The sequence below is a fragment of the Lissotriton vulgaris genome, chromosome 9 (assembly GCF_964263255.1).
Source record: "Lissotriton vulgaris chromosome 9, aLisVul1.2, whole genome shotgun sequence".
Taxonomy (NCBI): domain Eukaryota; kingdom Metazoa; phylum Chordata; class Amphibia; order Caudata; family Salamandridae; genus Lissotriton; species Lissotriton vulgaris.
This window is the reverse complement of record NC_141697.1, coordinates 488,035,022-488,058,169: the sequence shown is the minus strand read 5'-3', so window position 1 is coordinate 488,058,169 and position 23,148 is coordinate 488,035,022. Positions and strand designations below refer to the sequence as shown.

At 45.6% G+C, this 23,148-nt stretch overlaps 1 protein-coding gene across 2 annotated transcripts in view; it reads left to right on the top strand.

The window, feature by feature from the left end:
- The window catches only part of HIF1A (hypoxia inducible factor 1 subunit alpha), a 191,271-nt gene that overhangs the window by 93,469 nt on the left and 74,654 nt on the right, over window positions 1–23,148 (top strand). For both annotated transcript variants that reach the window (XM_086937946.1, XM_086937945.1), the window contains exons 7-9: window positions 402–508; window positions 1,047–1,194; window positions 21,095–21,312. In XM_086937946.1, coding sequence (XP_086794072.1) covers window positions 402–508; window positions 1,047–1,194; window positions 21,095–21,312 — 473 coding nt within the window. The remainder of the gene's footprint in view (window positions 1–401; window positions 509–1,046; window positions 1,195–21,094; window positions 21,313–23,148) is intronic.

Here is a 23,148-nt window from a genome sequence, read left to right as displayed (position 1 = left end):
AAAAAAATGTTTCTCGCTCACACGGTTTAAACGTTTGTAATAATGCAACAAAGTATTGCTGCGCAGTGGAAGGTCTTTTGCAAAGCAGTACTGGTCACCTTTCCGGTGCTATATTGCTATATTTGGTGTTAAACTGCAACCAATACCCATACTGTTACCAAATTTAAAAATGGCAAAATAATGAAGTAATACTATTGCAAAATGTGCTGCATAATTTGCCTAATCTTGCTGCATAATTCACTCAACCCTATTCACATAATTTGGCCCTCACATAATTCCAGGGGCCCTGGTCATACTTCAGTACACAGTGATCCAGCTCTTTTTGTCATTTTGAGCTGAAAAAGCTTTAAACATAAAAAAAAAGATTGTAGTGACCCGTTGTCTATCGTTTCGTTATAAAGAATCACCGAGCTGATGGGGTATGAGCCTGATGAACTGTTGGGTCGTTCAATTTATGAATATTACCATGCACTGGACTCAGATCATCTGACCAAAACTCATCACGACAGTAAGTTGAATTGGAAACCATTAAATTCTTTATTAGAAACTATCCTGTGATCGCAGAGGGCACTGTATACCAATCAATAAGCTCAAGTTATGTATTATTTAATCTATAATATCAAATGGGAGGGAGGTTTGTAGTAGTTGATGAATTAGGGGAGTTAGTGGGCCGAAAGCGTAGCAGGGGATCCTACTCAATATCAGCCAATTATTACTTCAGTGTGCCCTGCCTCTAAACTAATATTGCTGTTCCAAACCAGAACTTGCATTTTGAATTTTATTTTACAGGTTTGGGGGGGGGGAGGGTGGTGGTGGTTATGTTTTTATCTGGCTGCTGCATTTAAGTTAATGGTAACTGATTACTGGCACTAATCTTGACAGGGCAGTTAAGTATTTCTTGACATGTTTAACAAAGTTATATATTTAAGCCCTTAATAGTGACTTTCTAATTAATTTACAGATGCTTGTATTTGCATTTTTGTGCCTGTGTCTAAGAAAGTTTTGTGGAATTATATATTTTTATGACTACTTGTTTTTCCTTGTAGTGTTCACAAAAGGGCAGGTCACAACCGGACAGTATCGGATGCTCGCCAAACAGGGTGGATATGTTTGGGTTGAAACACAAGCCACTGTGATATACAATACAAAGAACTCTCAGCCACAGTGCATTGTTTGCGTAAACTATGTTTTGAGGTAAGTTTTAGAAACAATTAACCCATGATCTTGTGTGATCATGAGATAAAGTTGAGGTTGTTATGTGTTGGGCCAAGAGCATATCAATCCTGTAAATGTGTATGTGATTTTTTTAATGAAATGCGTATGTACTGCTTACTAAAATTCTTGCAAGTTATGAAATTCATAATTAATGTTAAGAAATTGGTGGACGAGAATAACATGTACGCCTACAAAAGCTTTGCATTAACCCCTTCACTGCGGCGGCTATTCCGCCGCAGTGCTAAGGGGGCGGGAAGGAAGAGTGGCGAGCGCATGCTGGTGACGGAACTGCTCCGTCACCAGCCGCGGTTGCGCTGTGCTCATGACGGAGCGGTTCCGTCACCACCCCGCCCACTCAATAGAACGTTCAGCGCAGGCGCGGAATCCACGCAGGCGTTCCGAGCGGGCTGTGACGGAACCGCTCCGTCATCAGCACAGCGCGACCGCGGCTGATGACGGAGTGGTTCCGTCACCAGCAGGGGAGGGGTTAATCATCAAAGTAAAAAAACAAAAAATCTCTCACGTGTGTTTGTATGTATGTTCGAGGCATGTGTGGCTGTAGATACGTTAGCATAAGTCCGCCATCTAGTGTTTGGCTTGGATGTGTGCAAGTTGTTTTCTTCTAATAAAGTCTTTCGACTGACTAGGTAGTGTGACTCTTCCTCTTGCTTGTAATGCGCATAGTCATTTACTCCATTGTTAGATTGTTTTGTTCCGCTGTTGGGCTGGGATGTGTGCTCTTCTACTTTAGTTTGACTTTTGTGCTTTAGCTTTCTCTGCCTATACCTCGTCTGTAATGTTTTCGATCGCGGTCCTCATCACCCCCTCTAGTTCGATTCAGCAACTTAACATCCTTGGGGCGACTTGTGGGCCTTTGCCCTTTGGGGTGCCTATTTTCATCCTCAGGGGTTCCAACCACATCATGTCCATTTGGTGATGGAACAGATGCCTTTTTTGATTTTGTCCTAGGTGTCACGTGAAGCTTCCTCGCACTTACCTACATCAGGTATGCAATTTTTGCCTCTCACCTGAGCACAGTGAGGCCAGCTGTAAGGCCTGCCATTCCTTCTGGTCCAAGAAGACTCTTTGTGATCATCGGGCTCAAATTCTCGAGATGTATCAAGAGTGTGGACGACACACTGGACCTCTTCTGACCCAAGGTCCTCCAGGAAGATATCCAGGCACAAGTGGCAGCAGATGAAGAGACCTTCTATTGCATCAATGACTCTAACATTGAGCCGCAAGATCTGGCTCTAGATCCACTAGCCATGAGCACTGTGCCCCCACCACCATAGCATCGCCCTCCAGCAAACCCCCCACAAAGGGTCGACAGACACTCCCAAAGAGACTTCTATTTCCACGCCACCACTGCCTTCATGCAATAGTTTGCACTGACAGACTGTTTCGATCCTCCAAGCTCTGAGCTGAAAGAATCCCAGAATACACCCACTCCTGCCCCTGAGCCGAGTCAACATTCAGAGCAAAAACCAGAAGGGTCGCTAAATTCATACACAGGGGGTGGAGGTGATAGGGACACTTTCGATATACCACCACAGGATGACCCACCTGCTGATACTGACCTTGATCTGTATGATCTGTATCCTGCCAAACCATCTCCCTTTGACACAAGTACCGACCATGATTTAATAGGTAGATCTGCTGCCTTCCTAAAGGTACAGCTAGGTACAGAACGCTTAGAGGATGGCTTCTTATTAGGAACACTCCTGTAAGTAAAAGTAAAAGGGCCAATTCACAACATCTGGCGAAGCACCTCCTTCAGATAAGGAGAGTAAAAAAGTTGATACAGCAAGAAAGCGGGCGGCTTCCCATTCTGACAAACATTGTTGTATTGTGAATTCTATTTGCCTCCTTTCAAGATGTGATACAGCTCAACGGGATGAGATGGAGGAGAAACTCCAATAACTATCAGATTAACATAAAAAAGAGTATACCAAATTGCCTCAGAGGTAAAATTAATATTAAACACTACAATTTGGTGCACATTTGATGCTGTTGATACCACGGATGGAGGAATACATTTCAGTGTAATATTACGAATGCATGCTTGACTTCAGATCTCCGGTTTTAAACCTAGAAGTACAGTAAAACTTTCTGACCCTACCATTCCATGGGAAACATCTTTTTGGTCCTCAAGTGGATACCGTCCTAGAAATGTTTTAAAAAAGATAGCCAAAGCTATGGGGGCACTGCAGACCCCTTCTCATCGTAGCACCTTTTGGCGCTGCTCTTAACTTGTAGGTTTCAAAACAACCTCCTCTGAAACCTCCAGAAGACTCAGACACTAGTCACCTTGACTTGGGGGTTACTACAAAGGCTCATACATGGGTGACAACTCCGAAGGTAGAGGCAAGGGTGGATTTACAAAATCATCCGGCACAACCATAAACCCCTGACTCCCCAGTCATTCTTCCGATCACACAACACCTGTCGGCGGCCGACTACAAGGTATTCTTCTCGCCTGACAAAATGTCACCTCCGAATAATGGGTGTTGGATATTATCCAACATGAGTATTGTCTGGAACTCACTTCCACACCTCCAAAAATTCTACCTTGCAGCCACAGACTTTCCACACATCAACAGTTGCTCAGGGAAGAAGTACAAGCTCTGCTAGAAAAATTAGCTGTAGAAATGTCCCACTCAACCAAAAAAGGACTAGGGCTCTATTCAATACTTCCTTATTCCCAAAAAGGGCAGGCCCCTCAGACCAATCTTTGACCATAGCCCTCTTAACCAATCCAATCTCTCATAGCACCTTCACATCGCTACTCTTCAAGAAATCATACCTCTGTTACAACAAGACTACTTCATGGCCGCACTGGATCTTAAGACGTGGGTCCCTTGCTCACTTTGTCACTATATTCAAGCTAGACTGGCTGATGAGCGCTGCTGGCCCGAAACCGGTCCCAGGGTGCTTGTTTCCGGGCCAGAGAAGGCATAACTTGGCAGTTCAGGCTAGACTGTTTCCATGAGGCACAGGGTCAAGACTGATTTGTATATAGCTGTGTCTGAATTGGGGTGTCGTAGTAAGCTAAAGAACGGTGATGGATTCAATCCAGATCTGTGACTGGGGTTGAGTGTCTGAAAAGTTTCAGTGCTCCATCCATCATCTCCTTGTGTTTGAATTGGACCTTTTAAGGTAGCCTACTTTCATATTCATGGTCACCCGGCCCTTCACCGATATCAAAGGTCCATAATGAACTGTCAGCATTTCCAATTCAAGGTGCTCCCCATGCTCCTCTGAATTCGATGCACGCTCCTGGCTGGCCGGTGCACCCAGGGTCTTCACCAAATGTCTCGCCGTGGTAGCTGTTCACCTGAGCAGACAGAGCATACATGTATTTCCATATATGGGCTATTGGCTCGTCAGAAGTCCAACGCATCAACAGTGCTTTCAACACGCCCAAGTCACCATAAACTTACTTAATCAACTAGGATTTACAATCAACAAATTAAAGTCTAACCTTAAACCATTTGAAATGCAACCTTACCTAGGGGCAATTCTCATTTTACAACTCAATATAGCTTCCCCAAACACAAAAGTTCGAATTCAAACTATACAAAACTGCTACAACAAAAAAATCTGTTAAATTGCTATGCGAGTCTCTGCTTTGAGACCATATTCTCAACTAAGAGGTGTCTTTAAATATGAATGACTCCACTGGACAACACTCCCGTATTGTTTCATTCGTCGCCACCAAATACTGAAAGAAGACTTATAGAATCAAAATGAGATCCCATGATTTGTGGTTACAGTAATAGATCTAAGCTGGTATTCCAATTTGTTTTAAGAGGATGGGGAATTAAAAAGAATGTTCTTGTCATATACTTTGGTTAATATATGCACTTTACTGACGTACCAAACAATAGAGACCCCAGGATTAGGTTTTCCCACCTTCTGTTTTGTGGTGTTGCATTGTTTGCAGTAGTGCATTTCTTTTGCATTTATTCAGGTCAGACAGTCAGAAGGGATTCCAGGGTGTTTGTCACCAGTAAATATAGCTGACCTTTAGTTAGCTCTGAGGCAAAACTGAGGAAACCATCTTGCAATCAACAGGAAAACTGATATACTGAATGAGGGTGTGAGGTGAAGCACACACTTTTCAGTTGAGGCGTACGAAAGGTCTGCATGCTGTGTACTCTCTTGGCGACCAGTGATCCCTGATGCCTGCAACCAGTGAAGCAAATGCAATTTGGGAAGGAGGGAAGATGTGAGGTGCGTGCTTCTGGAGATAGAAACATGGTTTGGGGCCTTTAGTGAAAGGTGGTGACCGGTGATTACAAATATGTCTGCAGACACCAGGGGAGGCACTGCTGAGAGTGAGCAGAAGGCAGGGTTTGGGCCGCTTCCTAGAACAGACTGGTCTGCACCTCTGTTGTTATACTGCCTGGTAGTTGCCATGTACAGTGTAGAGGTCCCAGCCCATCTTAAGTCATCTACGACTTGAAACAGGACTGAGAAAGCAATATTGACTGGGGTCTTAAGAGCTCTCAATTGCTGTTGGCAGCAGTGTGCACACCCCTACTAACAGCAGAGTAGAGTCATTCTAAGGGGTAAGCCTGAGAAACTATGGCAGTTTAAAGGCTAGAATGACTGTTAAGTAACAGGATTGAATCAACAGAAACATGTTAACACCAGCATAAGTTTCACTACTTTAAAAGAGAGTCCTGCTAGCAGTATCCAGGCAAAGCTGAGAGTGCGCAACAGTAAAAACAAAACTGAGACACCTTAAGTGTGTAGGGCAGGAGTACCATTCTTTGGAGAAACTGCGTTGCCTGGATGAGGCAGCTTACAAAAGGGGAACACGGATAAGTAGAACTGAAGCTGTCCTTCTGCAATCACAATGATGCAACTTGAGCGGCTATTCCCAAGTCTGGAGGTGTGTACTCATACTGGCATCTAGTGGCTGTTATAAGAACTGCAGTTCGTTGAAACAATCTGCAAAGCTTCACTGCTCAACAAATAAGGTGTGCGGCATTATAAGTTTCGTAGTGACTACAGCGTCCATGGCTGATTTTGGCGGCGCACAAGGGTGCTGCGGCACTCAGTTTGGGATCTACTGCCTTACAGGATGGGGGATCTAATTCCCAGCATCTCGCTGTACAGGGCCACTGGACACCCAGTCGGAGAAATCGCTGCATAAATCACTTTGAGTTACTAGCTGTTCACCCAGCATTGAAAACCTTCCTCCTTCACCTAATTTTCAAGGTAGTCCTCATCAATGTGGACAACATGACAGCCGTTAAGCTTTCCCAGTTAGCCCAGACCTTTTGGAAGTGGGCTCTCAGATACAACATTTCCCGTTAGTGGAGTATCTCCCGGGAGTGAACAATGACTTTGCGGATCTCCTCAGCTGAAGACACCAACAATTCCATGAGTGGGAACTCCACTCACAAGTCCTCCTACGATAGTTCCAGCTTTGGGGACAACCACAAATAGACCTCTTCGCCACAGCAGAAAACGCAAAATGCCCAAACTTTGCTTCCAGGTTTTCACACACACACATACCCACCCACCCATTGTCCAAGGGCAGTACACTATGGATGAGTGTGTCTAAGTTATATGCTTACGCTTTTCCACCCCTCTCAATGTTTCCATTTCTGGTTTCACAAGCTTGGACAAACATCTCTCACCCTCATCCTGGTGGCTCTCACATGGGCAAGGCAACCATGGTTCACCACACTTATCGAAATGTCAGTAGTTCCCCACAAAGCACTAGTGAACAATCATGATCTTCGCAATTAGGGCCATGGGGAAGTCCGACACCTGGACCCCAAATCACTCAATCTTGCAATCTGGATCCTTGTGTCTTAGAATTTGGCTAACTCAATCTGCCACAAAAATGTATGCCTATTATTAAAGTTGCAGGCCTATTATGCTGCCGAGTGAAAAATATTTGTTCTCTATTATCAGTCTAAACACATTGATCCTTTAGCACCTAAAGTACAGGACATTATCGGCTACTTATTTCACTTGCATACCTCTGGTTTAGCTTTTACATCTATAAAACTACACCGAACAGTGGTGGCCTGCATGTCTACTTTGAAGATAACACACTTCCCTATTTAGGATTTCTCTTGTAAAAGCCTTAAGAGGAGGGCTTAAGAGTCATTCCTCCTAGAGTTCCACTAGCTCCCACATGGAATCTCAATATCATATTAGCTAGATTAATGGGTCCTCCATTTGAGCCCCTCTACTCATACCCCCTCTAGTTTTTATCCTGAAAGAAACAACCCTCATTGCTTTCACTTTACTCATACTTGTCAGTGAACTTCAGGAATTCACTTTAGAAGAACCTTTCTTCAAAGTACATAAGGATAGTGTTGCACTTCATACCAACCCAAAATATCTTCCCGAGGTGGTCTCACAATTTCATCTTAATCAATTTATATAACTACCTGTCTTTTTTCCTCAACCTGATTCAGTTGCAGAAAGGGCTCTCCATACCTTAGATGTAAAAAGAGATCTCATGTATTATATTGACAGGACTAAATAATTTAAAAAGACACAACAACTGTTTGTTGATTTCTCAGAACCTCACACAGGAAGGGCCATTTCTAAATCGGATTTTTAAATGCATCCACACATGCTATACTAAAGCTAAAATAACTTAATTCATTCCTCCTAGAGCTAAACTCCACTCACAAAAAAAGGAGCTTCAGTGGCCTTCCTAGGAAGCATACCCACAGCTTATTTATGTAAAGCAGCCACACAGTCTACCCCACATGCATTTACAAAACATTACTTCGTAGATGTACTGGCACACCAACAAGCCAATGTGGATCAAGCAGTGTTATGGAGACTATTTTCGAACAACTTTAAATCCCGCAGGTTAACCACCGCTAAGGAGAACTGATTTACAGTCAATTCTAAGCATGTGAATCTACAACCATACATGTCTCGAATGGAAAATGTTACTTGCCCAGTAGGCACCTGTTCTTGGCATGTAGTACTGTAGCTTAATATGCGCCACCCTCCTCCCCGGTCACCTGGGCTTGTTACATTTATTTTCACAATTGCTTTACAAACTCCTTTTGCGTGGACATCGCCTTATACTGCTTTTTTACTTCATGTTCTATCCTCACCCTTCATGCGGAAAAAACAATCTAACAGTCCAGTTGATGACCATGTGCATTACCAGCAAGAGGAGGAGTCACACTACCTTGAGACTCGAAATACTTCCTTTGGGGAAAAATAAATTGCACACATCCGTGCCCAACACTAGATGGCAGACTGATGCTGAGCATGTGAGTTCGAGGCATGTGGGCTGCTGAATTCATATCTGTGCATAGTCCGCCACCTAGTGTTGGGTCCGGATGATTGCACATTGTTGTCCTGGAAGAGTCTTCGAAGTATCACGAGATAGGTGGCTCCTCCCCTGGACTACAGTGCGCATGGGCATCGCCTCCATCCCCAGATTGTTTTTTTCCGCCATCGGGTTCGGATGTGTTTTCGGTTCCCTCTATCGGAACCGATAGTTGTTCGACTTTTACTCGAGGCCAAAAGGTCTTTAGGCTGGGCGTCGGTATAGTTGCGTTCGGGTTTCTTACTGACTCTCAGCTCCGATCTCCTACAACCCTTCCACGTGCTTTCGACGCGGACGGGCCTACACTACACCCTTTGCTATGGAGCGGACTCCATTCAAAAAGTGTCCGCTGTGTCACTCTAAATACTCGCACCTCGACGTGCACCCCGTGTGCAATACATGCTTGTCACCGGATCACCGTGAAGACACCTGCATGGCGTGTTCCAAATTTAGGAGTAAGAAGACTCTGAAGATTCGCCGGGCTAATCGGCTCCAGGCTCAATTGTCGGCTTCGGCGCCCCCGCCTGATGACATCTTTCAGGAATCTGTCGAGGAAGCGGACGACGTACAAGGATCGGACTCTGGCCCCGCGTCTGAGGAAGAGACCTATGACGCGGATGAGGAGGCCTACGACGAAGTCTCCGGTGAGGTAGGGGACGACGAACTGATTTGTGCCACGATGGGTGATAGCTCGGAGGAAGAGCATCCCCAACCAGACTCCGGGGTTACTCCCCGTCATACGGCCCAGGTCGAGGGATCGCCTTCGGGCCTTACCCAAGATCTACCTTTAAGTCCTACGTCCCCGCCCCCGGGCCCGGTCACGGACATTTCTGCCACGAAACCGAAAGTGAAGCCAACTGGTCTCGCCCCTTCGGATGCGAAACCGAAACCGAAAGTGGCGCTAGTGAAGAAGGTTCTGGAGGCGTCAACTTCCACGAAACCCAAAATGGCCGACTTGAAGAGCCACGCCAAGATGGCCGACCACAAGAGCCGCGCCAAAATGGCCGACCCGAAGCCTTTGGGGTCGGCGCCGAAGGTGAAGGCACCCGACGCGGCTGCGTCGGCACCGAAAAAGGTCGCGGACCCGAGGACGGCTTCGAAGAAGCGTCACGCCGACGGTGCGCCAGGCCATGGGGCGTCGGCACCGAAGAAGAGGCCTACCGACGACCGGGCTCTCGGAGACGAAGAGTTGCTCGAGACGGTTCAGCCCTCGGCATCCCTTACAAAGAAGGTGGGAGAATCCTTAAGGCGGATCCAACAGTCTACTGTGGTTCCCAGCCAGGACACTGTAGTGCCTAAGCCCACGCCGAAGCCTGCCAAGGAACAAACGCCCATTCGTTTTACCCTTCCTCCCAAGTCGGCGCCCAAGGCTTTCGCGCCTAAGCAGAGCGGACACTCTCAAGAAGTGTTGACGCCGAAGGCTGCATTGGTGGTATCGAAGCTTCGGCTCCAACCGCTGGCGGTGGAGGAACGTCGTGAGGTGATCATCGACGCCAACACCGGGAAATTATCGCTCCTCAAGCGCAAGATTACATCGGAGCCGGCCTTGGAACCTTTTAGGATTCCACTCAAGAACAAGAGAGACTCTTCGGCTCTGATGGAACCTCTGTCTCCACAGGCCCCGGAACACTCGCCGGCACACTCCCCCGTGCCCGAGGTGGACGAGGAAGAGGATGAGTACAACTATCCTGCGTACTCGGATCCGGAAGAGGAGCATGTGCCCTGGACAGCAGGAGGCGACGCAGACGACCCGCAGTCGGGCCAGGACACTCAACTTTTCGCCGCGAAGACGTCCCCGACGGAGGACTCGGCGGCATTCAATGCATTAATAGAGAGAGCTGCAGCGAACCATGACGTCGAACTGCACTCCGACCCCGTGGATGCCGATTTCTTGGTCGACACCTTCTCGGTAGCCGAAAAACAAGTCAAGACACTGCCGATGCTTAAAGGGGTGCTGAAGCATGCACAGGAGGTGTTCAAGGAACCCACCCGGGCGCGGGTGGTCAACCCTCGCATCGACAGGAAGTATAAGGCGGCGCCCACGGACCCCACGTACATTAAGGGACATTTGCCATTGGACTCCCTGGTGGTGTCCAACGCTCGAAAAAGGGCGAATTCGCAGACTACTGGTGATGCTCCTCCCCCAGATAAGGAATCCAAAATATTTGAGGCATCAGGCAAACGCATTGCTGCGCAGGCAGCAAACATATGGAGGATCTCTAACACCCAAGCCCTGCTTGCACGTTATGATAGGGCCCATTACGACACATTAGAGGCCATCCTGCAACACTTGCCTGACCAATACAAGGAGGCGGGGGAGATGCTCATTCAGGAGGGTAAACTTATAACAAATGCATCCATCAAATGTGCCCTTGACGTGGCAGACACTGCCTCCAGGGCTATCAATACTAGCGTTTTACTTAGACGCCATGCCTGGCTTCGAATTTCTGGGTTCAAACCCGACATACAAACCACTATATTGGGTCAAACAGTGAATCCTGACCATCTGTTCGGCCCTGAGGTGGATGCCTCCCTAGAAAAGATGAAGAAAGATACCGAAACTGCCAAGTCTATGGGGGCTTTGCAAAGCCAGCAGTTTCGGGGGAGTTCTTTTCGCCGCTCCAATTCAAGAGGCACCTCAAGGGGCCAGGCATCCCAGTCAACGCAATACTACAAGGGTAACACCCAGTCCTCGTATAACAACAACAAGGGCAGGGGTGGCTACAGAGGCAATAATATCAAAGGCAGGGGACGTGGAAACAATGCCTCCAGGTCCACCGCCTCCAACAAGCAGTGACGTCTTGTCACTCCCCCCCGATCACACGACACCTGTCGGGGGGAGACTCCAGCAGTTCCTGCCGGCGTGGAGGTCCATCACCACGGACAGGTGGGTGAGGTCTATTATCCAGTGCGGGTACTGTCTAGAACTTACGTCCATTCCACCGGACATACCGCCAAGAGGCCGTGCTATGTCCGACGAGCATTTGACCTTGTTGCAGCAAGAAGTACTGGTCATGCTGCAAAAAGGGGCAATAGAGCTCGTTCCATTGCAAGAACGGGGAACAGGAGTTTACTCCCTGTATTTTCTAATCCCCAAAAAGGACGGATCACTCAGGCCGATCCTGGACCTCAGGCCCCTGAACTGGTACATCAACTCGGAGCACTTCCATATGCTCACATTGCAGCAGGTGCTTCCCCTGCTTCAGCAAGGGGACTTCCTAGCAACGCTGGATCTGAAGGATGCCTATTTCCATATTCCCCTGCATCCTTCACACAGAAAGTATCTCAGATTCAAGATCTTAGACCAGCATTACCAGTTCAGAGTCCTGCCGTTCGGGGTCACCACGGCACCGAGAGTATTTACAAAGTGCCTAGCGACTGTGGCGGCGCATCTCCGTCGCCAGCACATCCATGTCTTTCCGTATCTAGACGACTGGCTTATTCAGGCAAAGACGGAGCAGCAGTGCGTGGACCACGTGTCACGCACCATTCATCTCCTGCACGATCTGGGATTCTCTCTGAACTACCCAAAGTCCCATCTCCAGCCCGCCCACGTGCGACAGTACCTGGGCGCGACGATCGATACTCTGGCAGCCACTGCGCAGCCGAATTCAGTGAGAATCGCCAGTATCCAGGCGCTGATCCAACGGTTCAGACCCCAGCACTCGCTTCCGGCGAAGGTGTTCATGCAGTTGATAGGCATGATGGCCTCCTGCATCTCCATTGTCCCGCACGCGAGACTACATATGCGTCCGCTTCAGGAGTGCCTAGCACGTCAGTGGACTCAGGCTCATGGGCAACTAACAGACCTAGTGTTGGTGAGCGGTCGGGCATACAACTCTCTGCATTGGTGGAATCCACAAAACCTTTGCAAGGGCCGACCATTCCAAGAGCCTGTCCCACAGATCATCCTGACAACGGACGCCTCTCTCCAGGGATGGGGAGCGCATGTACTCCACTACACTGTGCAGGGACTATGGACACTTCAGCAAAGGAAGATGCACATCAATGTGTTGGAACTGATGGCAATCTTCATGGCCTTAAAGGCGTTCAAAGTACATCTGTGCAACAAGGTCGTGTTGATCCGGACGGACAACATGACGGCCATGTACTACATCCAGAAGCAGGGAGGCACACACTCTCCACAGCTGTCTCATCTGGCTCAGAGCATGTGGAAGTGGGCCATTCAGAGGAACATCTTTCTCATGGCAGAACATCTCCCAGGCAAGGACAATCAAATGGCGGATCTGCTCAGCAGACACAGCCATCAGATGCACGAGTGGGAGTTACATCCATCAGTACTCCAACCGTACTTCCAAAGGTGGGGTCATCCAGAGATAGACCTGTTCGCCACAAAGGAGAACGCAAAATGCCAAAGCTTCGCCGCCAGATTCCCACACCCCCAATCACAGGGCAATGCGATGTGGATGAACTGGTCAGGCAGATTTGCGTACGCTTTTCCCCCAGCACCTCTGATACCGCTGGTGGCACGCAAGCTCAGGCAACACTCGATGACGCTCATCCTGGTTGCTCCAACGTGGGCTCGCCAACCGTGGTACACCACGTTTCTGGAACTCTCCGTGGTACCGCATCAAAGGCTTCATCTCACTCCCAGCCTTCTGACGCAGAGCCATGGCGACATTCAGCACCCAGATCCGCAACAGCTCAACCTGGCGATCTGGCTCCTGAAGTCCTAGAGTTTGGCTACCTTAATCTTCCTCCCGATTGCATGGACATTATTCGGGAGGCAAGAAAGCCCACTACTAGAGCTTGTTATGCGGCTAAATGGAAGAGGTTTGTCGTCTACTGCGTGGAGCACAGCATTGACCCGCTAGACGCTTCCATTCAAAACATCATATGCTACCTCTTTCACCTGTATCGTTGTAATCTAGCTTACTCTTCCATCCGCATTCACCTGTCGGCTATGGCAGCATACCTCCAGAATAGGCAGCACCTGTCACTCTTCAAGGTCCCTGCTATCAAGGCTTTTCTGGAAGGACTCAAAAGAGTCATTCCACCAAGGACTCCACCAGCTCCGGAATGGAACCTCAATGTGGTTCTTACAAGGCTGATGGGTCCTCCCTTTGAGCCACTACACTCTTGCGAGCTGCAATTTTTAACCTGGAAGGTTGCGTTCCTAGTAGCAATCACATCGCTACGGAGGGTCAGCGAACTGCAGGCGCTCACCATCCAAGAACCTTTCTTCCAGGTACATGCTAACAGGGTGGTGCTCCGCACTAACCCTAAGTTCTTACCAAAAGTGGTCTCACACTTTCACATAAACCAAACCATTGAATTGCCGGTGTTTTTCCAAAACCCAGAGACGCTGGCGGAGCGGATGCTCCACACCCTTGATGTAAAAAGGGCTTTGATGTATTATGTGGACAGGACAAAAGATTTCCGCAAAACCCAACAACTTTTTGTTGCTTTTGCCACACAACACAAGGGAAATGCAATCTCCAAAGCAGAAATAGCTAGATGGATAGTAAAGTGCATTCAGATCTGCTACGCTAAAGCAAAGCGCACTCTCACTATACCACCGAGGGCCCACTCCACTAGGAAGTTGGGGGCCTCTATGGCTTTCTTAGGTAACATTCCCTTAGAAGACATCTGTAGAGCAGCCACATGGTCTACCACTCATACTTTCACTAAGCACTACTGTGTAGACGTGCATTCAAAACAACAGGCAGCTGTTGGTCAGGCTGTTCTAAAAACGCTTTTTCAGACTGCTGCAGCTGGCACGGGCGGCCGCCGCTAATGGAGGGACTGCTATGTATTCTATGCACAGATATGAATTCAGCAGCCCACATGCCTCGAACTGCAAATGCTACTTACCAGTATGCATCTGTTCTTGGCATGTAGGGCTGCTGACATTCATATCGCCCACCCTCCTCCCCGGCGCCTGTAGCAGCTGCAGTATGTATTCATATACACATATATGCTCATAGCATGGTCATCACTCACTTCTCACTCCATCTCTGCCAATGGCTAAAAACAATCTGGGGATGGAGGCGATGCCCATGCGCACTGTAGTCCAGGGGAGGAGCCACCTATCTCGTGATACTTCGAAGACTCTTCCAGGACAACAATGTGCAATCATCCGGACCCAACACTAGGTGGCGGACTATGCACAGATATGAATGTCAGCAGCCCTACATGCCAAGAACAGATGCATACTGGTAAGTAGCATTTGCAATCTACAGCTCTACATACCATGAACAGATGCTTAATGAGTAAGTGACGTTTTCCATATATCATATCTTGAGTTGCCAATTAACCATGGACATTAAACTGGTGGATGCCTTCTTTGCATTAAACCTTCTGTGACTTATTTTATATTGGTAATAAAAATGTAATTTGAAGAAGTAACTGCAGTAGAATTTATAGGATGCTTAATAAATGCCTATTCCAGGGTTCTGCCTTAACTATTGTAGTTGTCGATGGTAACAGCAGTGCAAACATTGCTCTGGTCTATTTCAGATTGCAGTAGCATGCCAAGAAACTACCTCACTAAAGATTCCAGTTTAATACTACAAATGGTTTCTAATTGTGTAAAATGTCAATAGGTTTGAGATTAAATTGAGTGAGGACTCTGCTGCTTATGTCCAATTGTATCTTGGCCGACCTGGTAATACCTCAGATATTTCAATCCCCTGGTATTGCATGCCTACCAGGTGGAAACTGAGGGATTGCCGTAGCTCTTGAGGTCGCAGGAAAGATGGAATCCGATGTGAAAGTGTTTTTGTTGCACTAAAAACAATGGTTTCAAATGCCTGGTTTCTGATGGATGAAATGTTATTTCACTGAGATGTAATTTCTCTAAAATAAGGATTTAACCCAGTGCCACTCCTCCTGACTTGTATTTCCTTCCCTCTAGCTCACTGCTGTTCAGTCTAAGGATCAAAAATCACATGTTCCCCCCGCCCTTTTCTTTGAGGCACCCATTGTAAACTCTTGCTCATCTATTTTAAGCCTGAACAAGTGAAAACAGCCACTTTTATTTGTATTATTTTTATTGGCATTTTGTTTAATGTACAGTACAGTGTTAACGATGTTACATAGGCCATATATTTTATTGATGATATAACTTGCCATGGATTAGAATAACATCTTAAAATATGCCCCTCTGATCCAAATTGAGAGTGACAGTATAGACACGAATGAGTGTGTGAGGCTGGGTCTCGGTGTGCTGCCCTCTTTTATGATGGAATCGTAAACAAACTAGCAGTGCGCAAGAGTGGCACAACTGTAACCGACAGAAGACAAAATAAACACTTGTTTCTAAGGCTCTTTAGTTTGTCGTTCTGGTGGTGTAAAAATGTTAATCATTAAAGTATTACAAGGCTGATTTCCCAGATGAGCATATATCTCTGCTTGTCTTTTCCATGACAGCCTTTCTTTTGTTAACTTATTTTCTCCACTTTGGAGTGAATTAAAAAACGAGCATTGACATAGCCAATAGGTCCCTCCTTTGGGACCTTTTAAGTGATTAACCATGCACAGATTTCCAGCACTGTAACTCCCACCCACATTGGAATGATTATGTGCTGACATCTTTACCTCCTCTGAGCGGAAGTGGATGTTCAGAGCATCTTTAACAAACACAAAACAGAAGGTTTCTGCGGCCTTCACACAACACCACATACTTGAGGTAAATAATGACTAGCAAAGAAATAAGAGCACACATCGGGAAAATACATATATCTGGCAGTTTTATGGTCTGCCACGGGAATATTCTCAATTTAAGGACACCCGTATGTCCAAAAAGAATTGGCATTGGCCAGTGTTTTCTCTTGTGATAAACAAAATTAAGTTGTACCATGAAATCAAGGGAAACAGCATCTATGTTGATAATTTTGCTCCATTGCTGAGAGGCTTGAGCTGAAGGAGGGTGTTTCCTCCCCCTCGACCTCACCCCTTTCATCCCGAGGCTTGTGAGAGGACCAAAGGGAAGAAACCTGTCTCAGCAACATGGGGACCCGGCTGCTTAACCTAATTTTGCTGCTAGCGCCAGAACAGGAGGGAAGCACCATAAGCAGTTCTTTAAATTGAAATAATGGCAGAGTTGTGTCCCAGAGCACTGGGCCAGCAGACCATCTGTGGAGTGAAGAGATAGCTTGTGACTTGAGTCCGCCCAGTGTGTGTAAGTGAGAGTGTGTGTATGTAGTAGGTGGCACTGAGAACTTGGAAGACTACGGGTAGTAAATAAACAAGTATGGCAAACCTTTCATCAAGCTGGCAAAAACACGAGCAGAGGAAGGCAAACTAAAAAAATAATTCTTACAAGTAAATAAATAGCATGAAGAGTAAGAGCACATGTAACAGGGGCAGTCCTCGTGAAAGGTTACAAAAGGAGGGACTACTAAGCATATTATCAAAAGAAAAGCAGCATTTACGAAGGACAGTAAAAGGAGCCAATTAAAAAGATTGGCAGTGCTTGAAGCTCATATTGTAGATGGATTTACAAAAGGGGGTGGTGATGAACAGAGTGTCTGAATTGAGCAGACCACTCTTACCCAGTCCAAAGATCAGGGCTTGATCCATCACCGTTATTTATCTCACTGCCCCATCCCAGCTCAGAACATGGCTATATGCAAATCAGTCTGTCCCTGGCCCAGTGCATCATGGGAACAGGGCAGACTAAACTACCAAGCCAATTCTTGTAGATGCAGCATATCTCGAAAAATACAGCACATGCGCTGCCTAGGCGAGACCAGCAAAAGGGCATTGAGCCATCGGGGAAGCCTCCACCCTAGAAAATTTAGGCGAGGCTATTTTTTAGAGCAGGCCTTTTCGCATCAGTTTCCCTACTTAATTATTGTCCATTTGAGTTGAAGATTTTTTATGCACTCCTGTGGTGCATGTGATCCGTAGTTTTTAAAATTGTGTTGATTACCTTTTTGAGTTTATCATTATTTTCATGTGTGCGCAGCACAGCTGGTCCCAAGTGACTGCAAACCTTTTTGGGACTTAAAGGTTTGCTTTTAACGTGGAAGAATAGGCTGAAATTGTTTAAACTGCTGCTGGCTAAAAAAGATAAAATTGGCTAAATGACATAACATTGGACCTCTTGGCTGCTGTGTGATCCGTTGCCACTGGTGCACCTGTCTTAATGATTCCTGCAGTGGTCTGAAATTCGTCACATCTGTGAAGATCCTGTACTTCACATGTAAGTTGCCTGTTGGAAGCCTGGAATTAAAGTTTGTCTACTCCCATTTTATTTTATTTATTATTATATGTGTGCACAGTATTCTTGAGCAATCTGCTGTATCCAGTGCTTTAAATGGGCAGGCCCTGCACTATTTTAATTTGAAAGAGAGTACCAAAAAATCTTAGCATGGTGAAACACTTAAATTGGAAAGTACTGCTAATTTGTAGTAGTAAACCGCAACTCTAGTATAATAAAAATCTTTTATTTTTTTGTATACTTCCATTCCAAGCACGGGATGTAGCATGATCCTGTCAGCGGAGCAAAATCAGCTGCTACAGTGAACATCACTGCTGCCCATGAGCATGGTGCACCTCAGGGGTAGGCCCATTCCCATCCGTGGGCCTTTTTGTTGAACCATAGGTGCTGAGGGTGGAAAATCTGTGCTCTACCCAGGCCTGAGCATGATTGATTACTGATTCTAGTCAGGTGCCATGCCTGACAAATCATAGTTAAATCATTGTTGTGGAGGCTCTGCTGAGGTACAGCACACAGAATGGACAAGATTAAAGCATGAATACTAGGCAGCCCCATGTCCTGGGGAAAACTTTAAACTAGACTAGTTGCCTTAGCCACTGCTATTTTGCATTCTTGTGCGTGCAGTTTTGTTTTAATGTTGTAAGTATCACTTCAAATATAAACATCACAATGCTCCTGTCTTAAAAAGATCTCAGAGGTGACCTGGGGCCACTTGATAGCTTTCAAAAAGTACATCTTGAGCAGAAGTTAGGCCTCTGCAACCAAGATTTTTTTTTCAAAGCCTGCTAGTAACTGGAGCAAATCATGGGAGGGGACCGGATGTGTGGATACAAGTGGAATATTCCATTGCCCTGAGGATGTCGTTACCCAAAGCTGTGTGCTGGACTGAATACCTAATAGAGTATTGTGCACATTTACAGAACTTGGCAGTTATGGCCATTGGTGCTGTTGTCCCATACCAGGAATCAAAGGTGCGGTTTAGCAAGTCACACTAGGTAAAAGACAGGTGATGGAGTGGTAAGTCGTGGCAGCTGGAGCATAAAAAGGCTATTGGGGTGCAGTATTGTGGAAGCTGATGTCAGATTTCGGAGTGCTGATTGATAGTGTTTGATTGTTTCATCCTGGATATTACTGAAAGACCCAGACCATTGCTTGGCGGGTTGCACAAATACAGAGGGCCAAAGTATTTGCTGCTGCAGATCCTGGGTAGTAAATAGAGTGTGCTAGGGGGGCTCATTTTAGACGCTAGGAAGCATATAAAGGGTACGCCAATAGGCCTTGCTCTAAGATGTGCCAGGTGCTCCTGATACGGCTGACTGCTGCTGGGGTTCTGGGTGCAATATTCTGTAGCTTCTTCCTTTAGCAGCACTGGGAATATATCACAGAACGGGCTCATTACTCTTCAGCCCTCTGCGTCTAAGGGTAGCACTTACCAGCAAAAAGTGCTAAGCTTGGTTAAACTCTTTTTCTCTGACTAGGGCACTGACATAAATCCTTGGGCAGAAAGGCAATCGAAGGGCATCTCTGCACAAATAGGCGGGGCAAATCTCCTAGTATTGCTGCTTAAATGCCTTACTCATGGAGTCTGGTCATCCCATACCTATGGTTCCTGCAATGTATTTGTCTGAGGAGAGATCCATTTGCAAAGCTCCACTGGAGAAAAGGATACACAGGGGCTTTAAACTGAGGCTTCATGGTGACTTCCTCGAGGTCAAGGAAACTTCTGTGTTCGAGGCATGTGTGCTGTAGATAAACATGCCCTGCATACTTCTGCCATCTAGTGTTGGGTCTGGATGTTCTATTTATGATGGAGCTGAAGGAAATAATGATATTTGAAGGAGCGTTAGGAGGAATGTGTTTTATGAACCTCTCTTAAAAGGTTTCTTGAAGTGAGCCCACACTAACATTTTAAGTGGTATTTAAAATCTTTTTTTTAGGTCTCGCGACCTATCAATGCGCATGCGCATTGAGCGGAGCGAGAATTCAAGTGCTCAAAATACTCTTGAAACCACGGGTTTTTTCGTGCGGTTTTCTTCGAGTTCACGTGGCCACAGGCACGCGCTTTTGGGCCATAAACTTTCATGTCCATCTGTTCCCCAGCTCCAGCACCTCCCCTCTCTCTCCCCGCACACAGCCTTAATTGGATTTCTCCTCCCCATCCCCAGCCAGCTTCCCCCAGGCCGTGTTCCCTCCCACCTTTCCTCCTCTCTGTCCCTTCTTTTTTCGTGATGTACTCCACTAGCATTTTACCTCTTTGCTACATTTCTTGCTACCTTTGCCCGTTTTCTCTCTCCTCTCTTTTTCCTTTCCCTTCTCCTCTCATAAATTTTGTTGTCCCTCTCTCTCTCCGCTGCTCTCACAGTGTCCCTCTTCTCTCTCTTGTTCGTGGAAACATTGCAGCTCCTCAAAAAAATAAACACAGGTCCTTTAAGAGCTATGTATTGCTTTTGGTGCACGCTATAATTTGTAAACTCGTTTTTCAGACCCAAACCACTGAAAACAAACGAGGGGGGGGGGGGGGCGTACCCCTTTAATGCATTTTGGAGGAGATGGCCTCTTTGTAATGGTTTTCGTGCACTTTAACACTCATCCGGCAGATGGGTTTAGTATTCGCTTTAGGCGAATGTGAACGAGGTAGGTAGCGAGTAATATGTACAGAAAACACATTTTGCCCTGGCAGTGATGGGAATCGGACCCAAAACTAAACCTCAAATATTCGTGTTCTAGGATTCTTCATAGCGCTTGGAAGAGACAAAGCGCTTTCAACCTTTCAGTAGCTCTTGCCACACATCCACCCCCTCCCCCAAACCAGAGTTTCATCAACTAGGCGTACATTGTGAAACTATAATTATTGAAAGTTGTAAAACTGAAAAGATTCTGCTAATTTGGAAATCTTTAATTGTCACACCTGAGACAATGGAGAACCTAGAACACCATGATGTCGCCATTAACGTTGCCACTAGGGCCATCAAACAAATCCCCAGCCCTTTGTGGTAGTTATTTATTTGCAGCCTGCCTCCACTATTATGCCCGTGTTTAAATGAAACCCTGCTGTTTACTAGCTTGGCTAAATCATTATTACTGAACTACTATAAGATTGCCTTCTATATTTGCAAAGGAGCTCCTTGTGCGGCTTGCATTGTTAGCCTCTCTGCCCCATTGTTGTATCTTGCAATTAAATTTGATTTGTGGTTAGGCTTCTGCTACACATTCACATGGATATTTTCAATTACGTTAATCTCTGCTTTTACATTTAATATATTATATATTGTTGCAGCCTAATACCAATTTAAAGGCAATTGTTATATGTTGCCTGTTACATTAAATTGCATTGCTGGGTAACCTAAGATTTATATTTCTTGCAGTGGCATAGTCCAGAAAGAGTTAATCTTCTCCCTTGGGCAAACCGAAAGCATGCTGAAAAAAGAAGAGGTGCCTGATGTTGAGATGGCGCCTGTGATCGAATCTGAAAAGGAAGCCACAAACCTGTTTGAAATATTAAAGGGAGAACCAGATGCTTTAACTATGTTGGCACCAGATGCTGGAGATGTGATTATTCCTTTGGATGATTTCTGCACAAATGGTGGGTGGTGCGAGAACTCGCAATTACAATACCTTACTAGTTTTTAGCTGTCCTATTTAGTTATTTCGTGTTTGGTATTGTCTGAGTTTTTATTCTTTTACAGATGAATAGACAAAACCAAAACCGTGTACTTTAGTGTAAAGAATGAAGCGCTATTGCATCTGCGTAAAGTATAGAGTGCCATTGTGTGACCAGACAGTGTGTCTTCCCAACAGCTACCTCCTCTGTTTCTCTCTAGCATTTGCCTCTAGGCAAGCTGTCAAGACAATCATGTTAACTAAGGCTGTTTAGGGAGATTCAACGTAACATTTTTCTGTGGACATCTTACAGTATTTTTGTACACCTATATTTGAATTCAATTTCTTAGAGGCCTTATGGAGACGAAACAAAGGGCTCATTCACCATTGTTTACTCGGCTGTCTAGGTAACATAAAATGTGACTTTCTGCACATTGTGTATGTGGCACAATTCAGGTGCAGAGAAGAAAACACCATAAGATGGACAAATGAAAGAATCTGATTTGCGCTGTATTATGTTTTGTGTTTCATCCTTAAGATAAGGACTTTTACTCTGCTTTATGACTTTCCCCATGCCAGACAGCTCTAGAATGTGTGTGCTGCATGCAGGTTCAGAGCTAATTTATGCAGAAGGATCTTGGTTTCATGGGTCTTTTCTGAAATAATTCACACTTGGATCTGATGTCAGAAGAATTGATATTAGTAATTGTGCAGTAAAATATTTTCAAAAATCTGTGAAAGGGCGAAAGTACACTTAAAATTACTTTGCATTTTATGCCTCAGGGAAGCATTTTTTTTCAAATCTATTGTTTCATCTACTGATTAGAATAAGCAAACGCAAAAGAACATTTAATTTGCCTGCGATGTATGGGTAGCAGGACAAACACTGTTGACCTTGTGATAGATGCTAAGATCAAAAAAAATTACAATTAATTATTGCTATACTGTGAGGCAACGAAAGCAAACTGAGAAAAAAAGATAATTATTGAACATTTGTGGCAATAGCAGTGAACTAATGGAAGTTAACAATAGAATGGACTGAAATGCATCAGTGTCTGGAAGATATTTCGAATAATTAAAGGAAGCAACCATGGTGCTATCTTGGACAGCAAAACTAGAAAGGATGCACAAAATGGACTGCAGTAGAAAATATTACCCAGGCTTGAACCAACAACATGGATCATATGCAGTGACAGCAATGGAACGGCTTATCTTGTCAAATGGGACTGGTAAGCTTTCGGTGAAGGTTATTTCTGGTGATCATACTCTAGGGCACAGCTTTCCAAACTTTTGATGTTAGTGACAAGCCTTCTAGATAACATCATTTCGCAACACGGTAAAGCAGTGTAGCGAGCGAGCCCGAACCCCCTAAAGAAATTTTGAGAAAAAAAATGGGCAAATGGTGCATTTTCAAGCAAATTTTAGAAAGCAGGAAGGTTAATAAAGCAATTGTAAATCTGTTCTAACAAACACGATGACTGGCAAAACTGGCTGTTAATCAGTTTTTCACTTATTTTCTTTTGCCTCTTGTTTTGGTATCTTTTGTCTCCTGATTTATTTCTTGCTTTATTTATTTCATTTACAGGGTGAGAGAGCTTTTGATTGGAGTTTGAGAATGCCCACAAATGTACGAGCTTTGGGCGTTCCCAAATTTAAAAGGCTAACCATGGCTTGAGTTTTAGCCTGGAAATGCATGTTTATGGTACCTTTGTGATTTGAACCCCCTAATCAATAAATCTGTCAAATGCATCGTCTTTCAAGTTTTTCTAGTACTAACTGGAATGGAAGTTAAGGGTTGGCTTTGTACAGGCGGATTAGG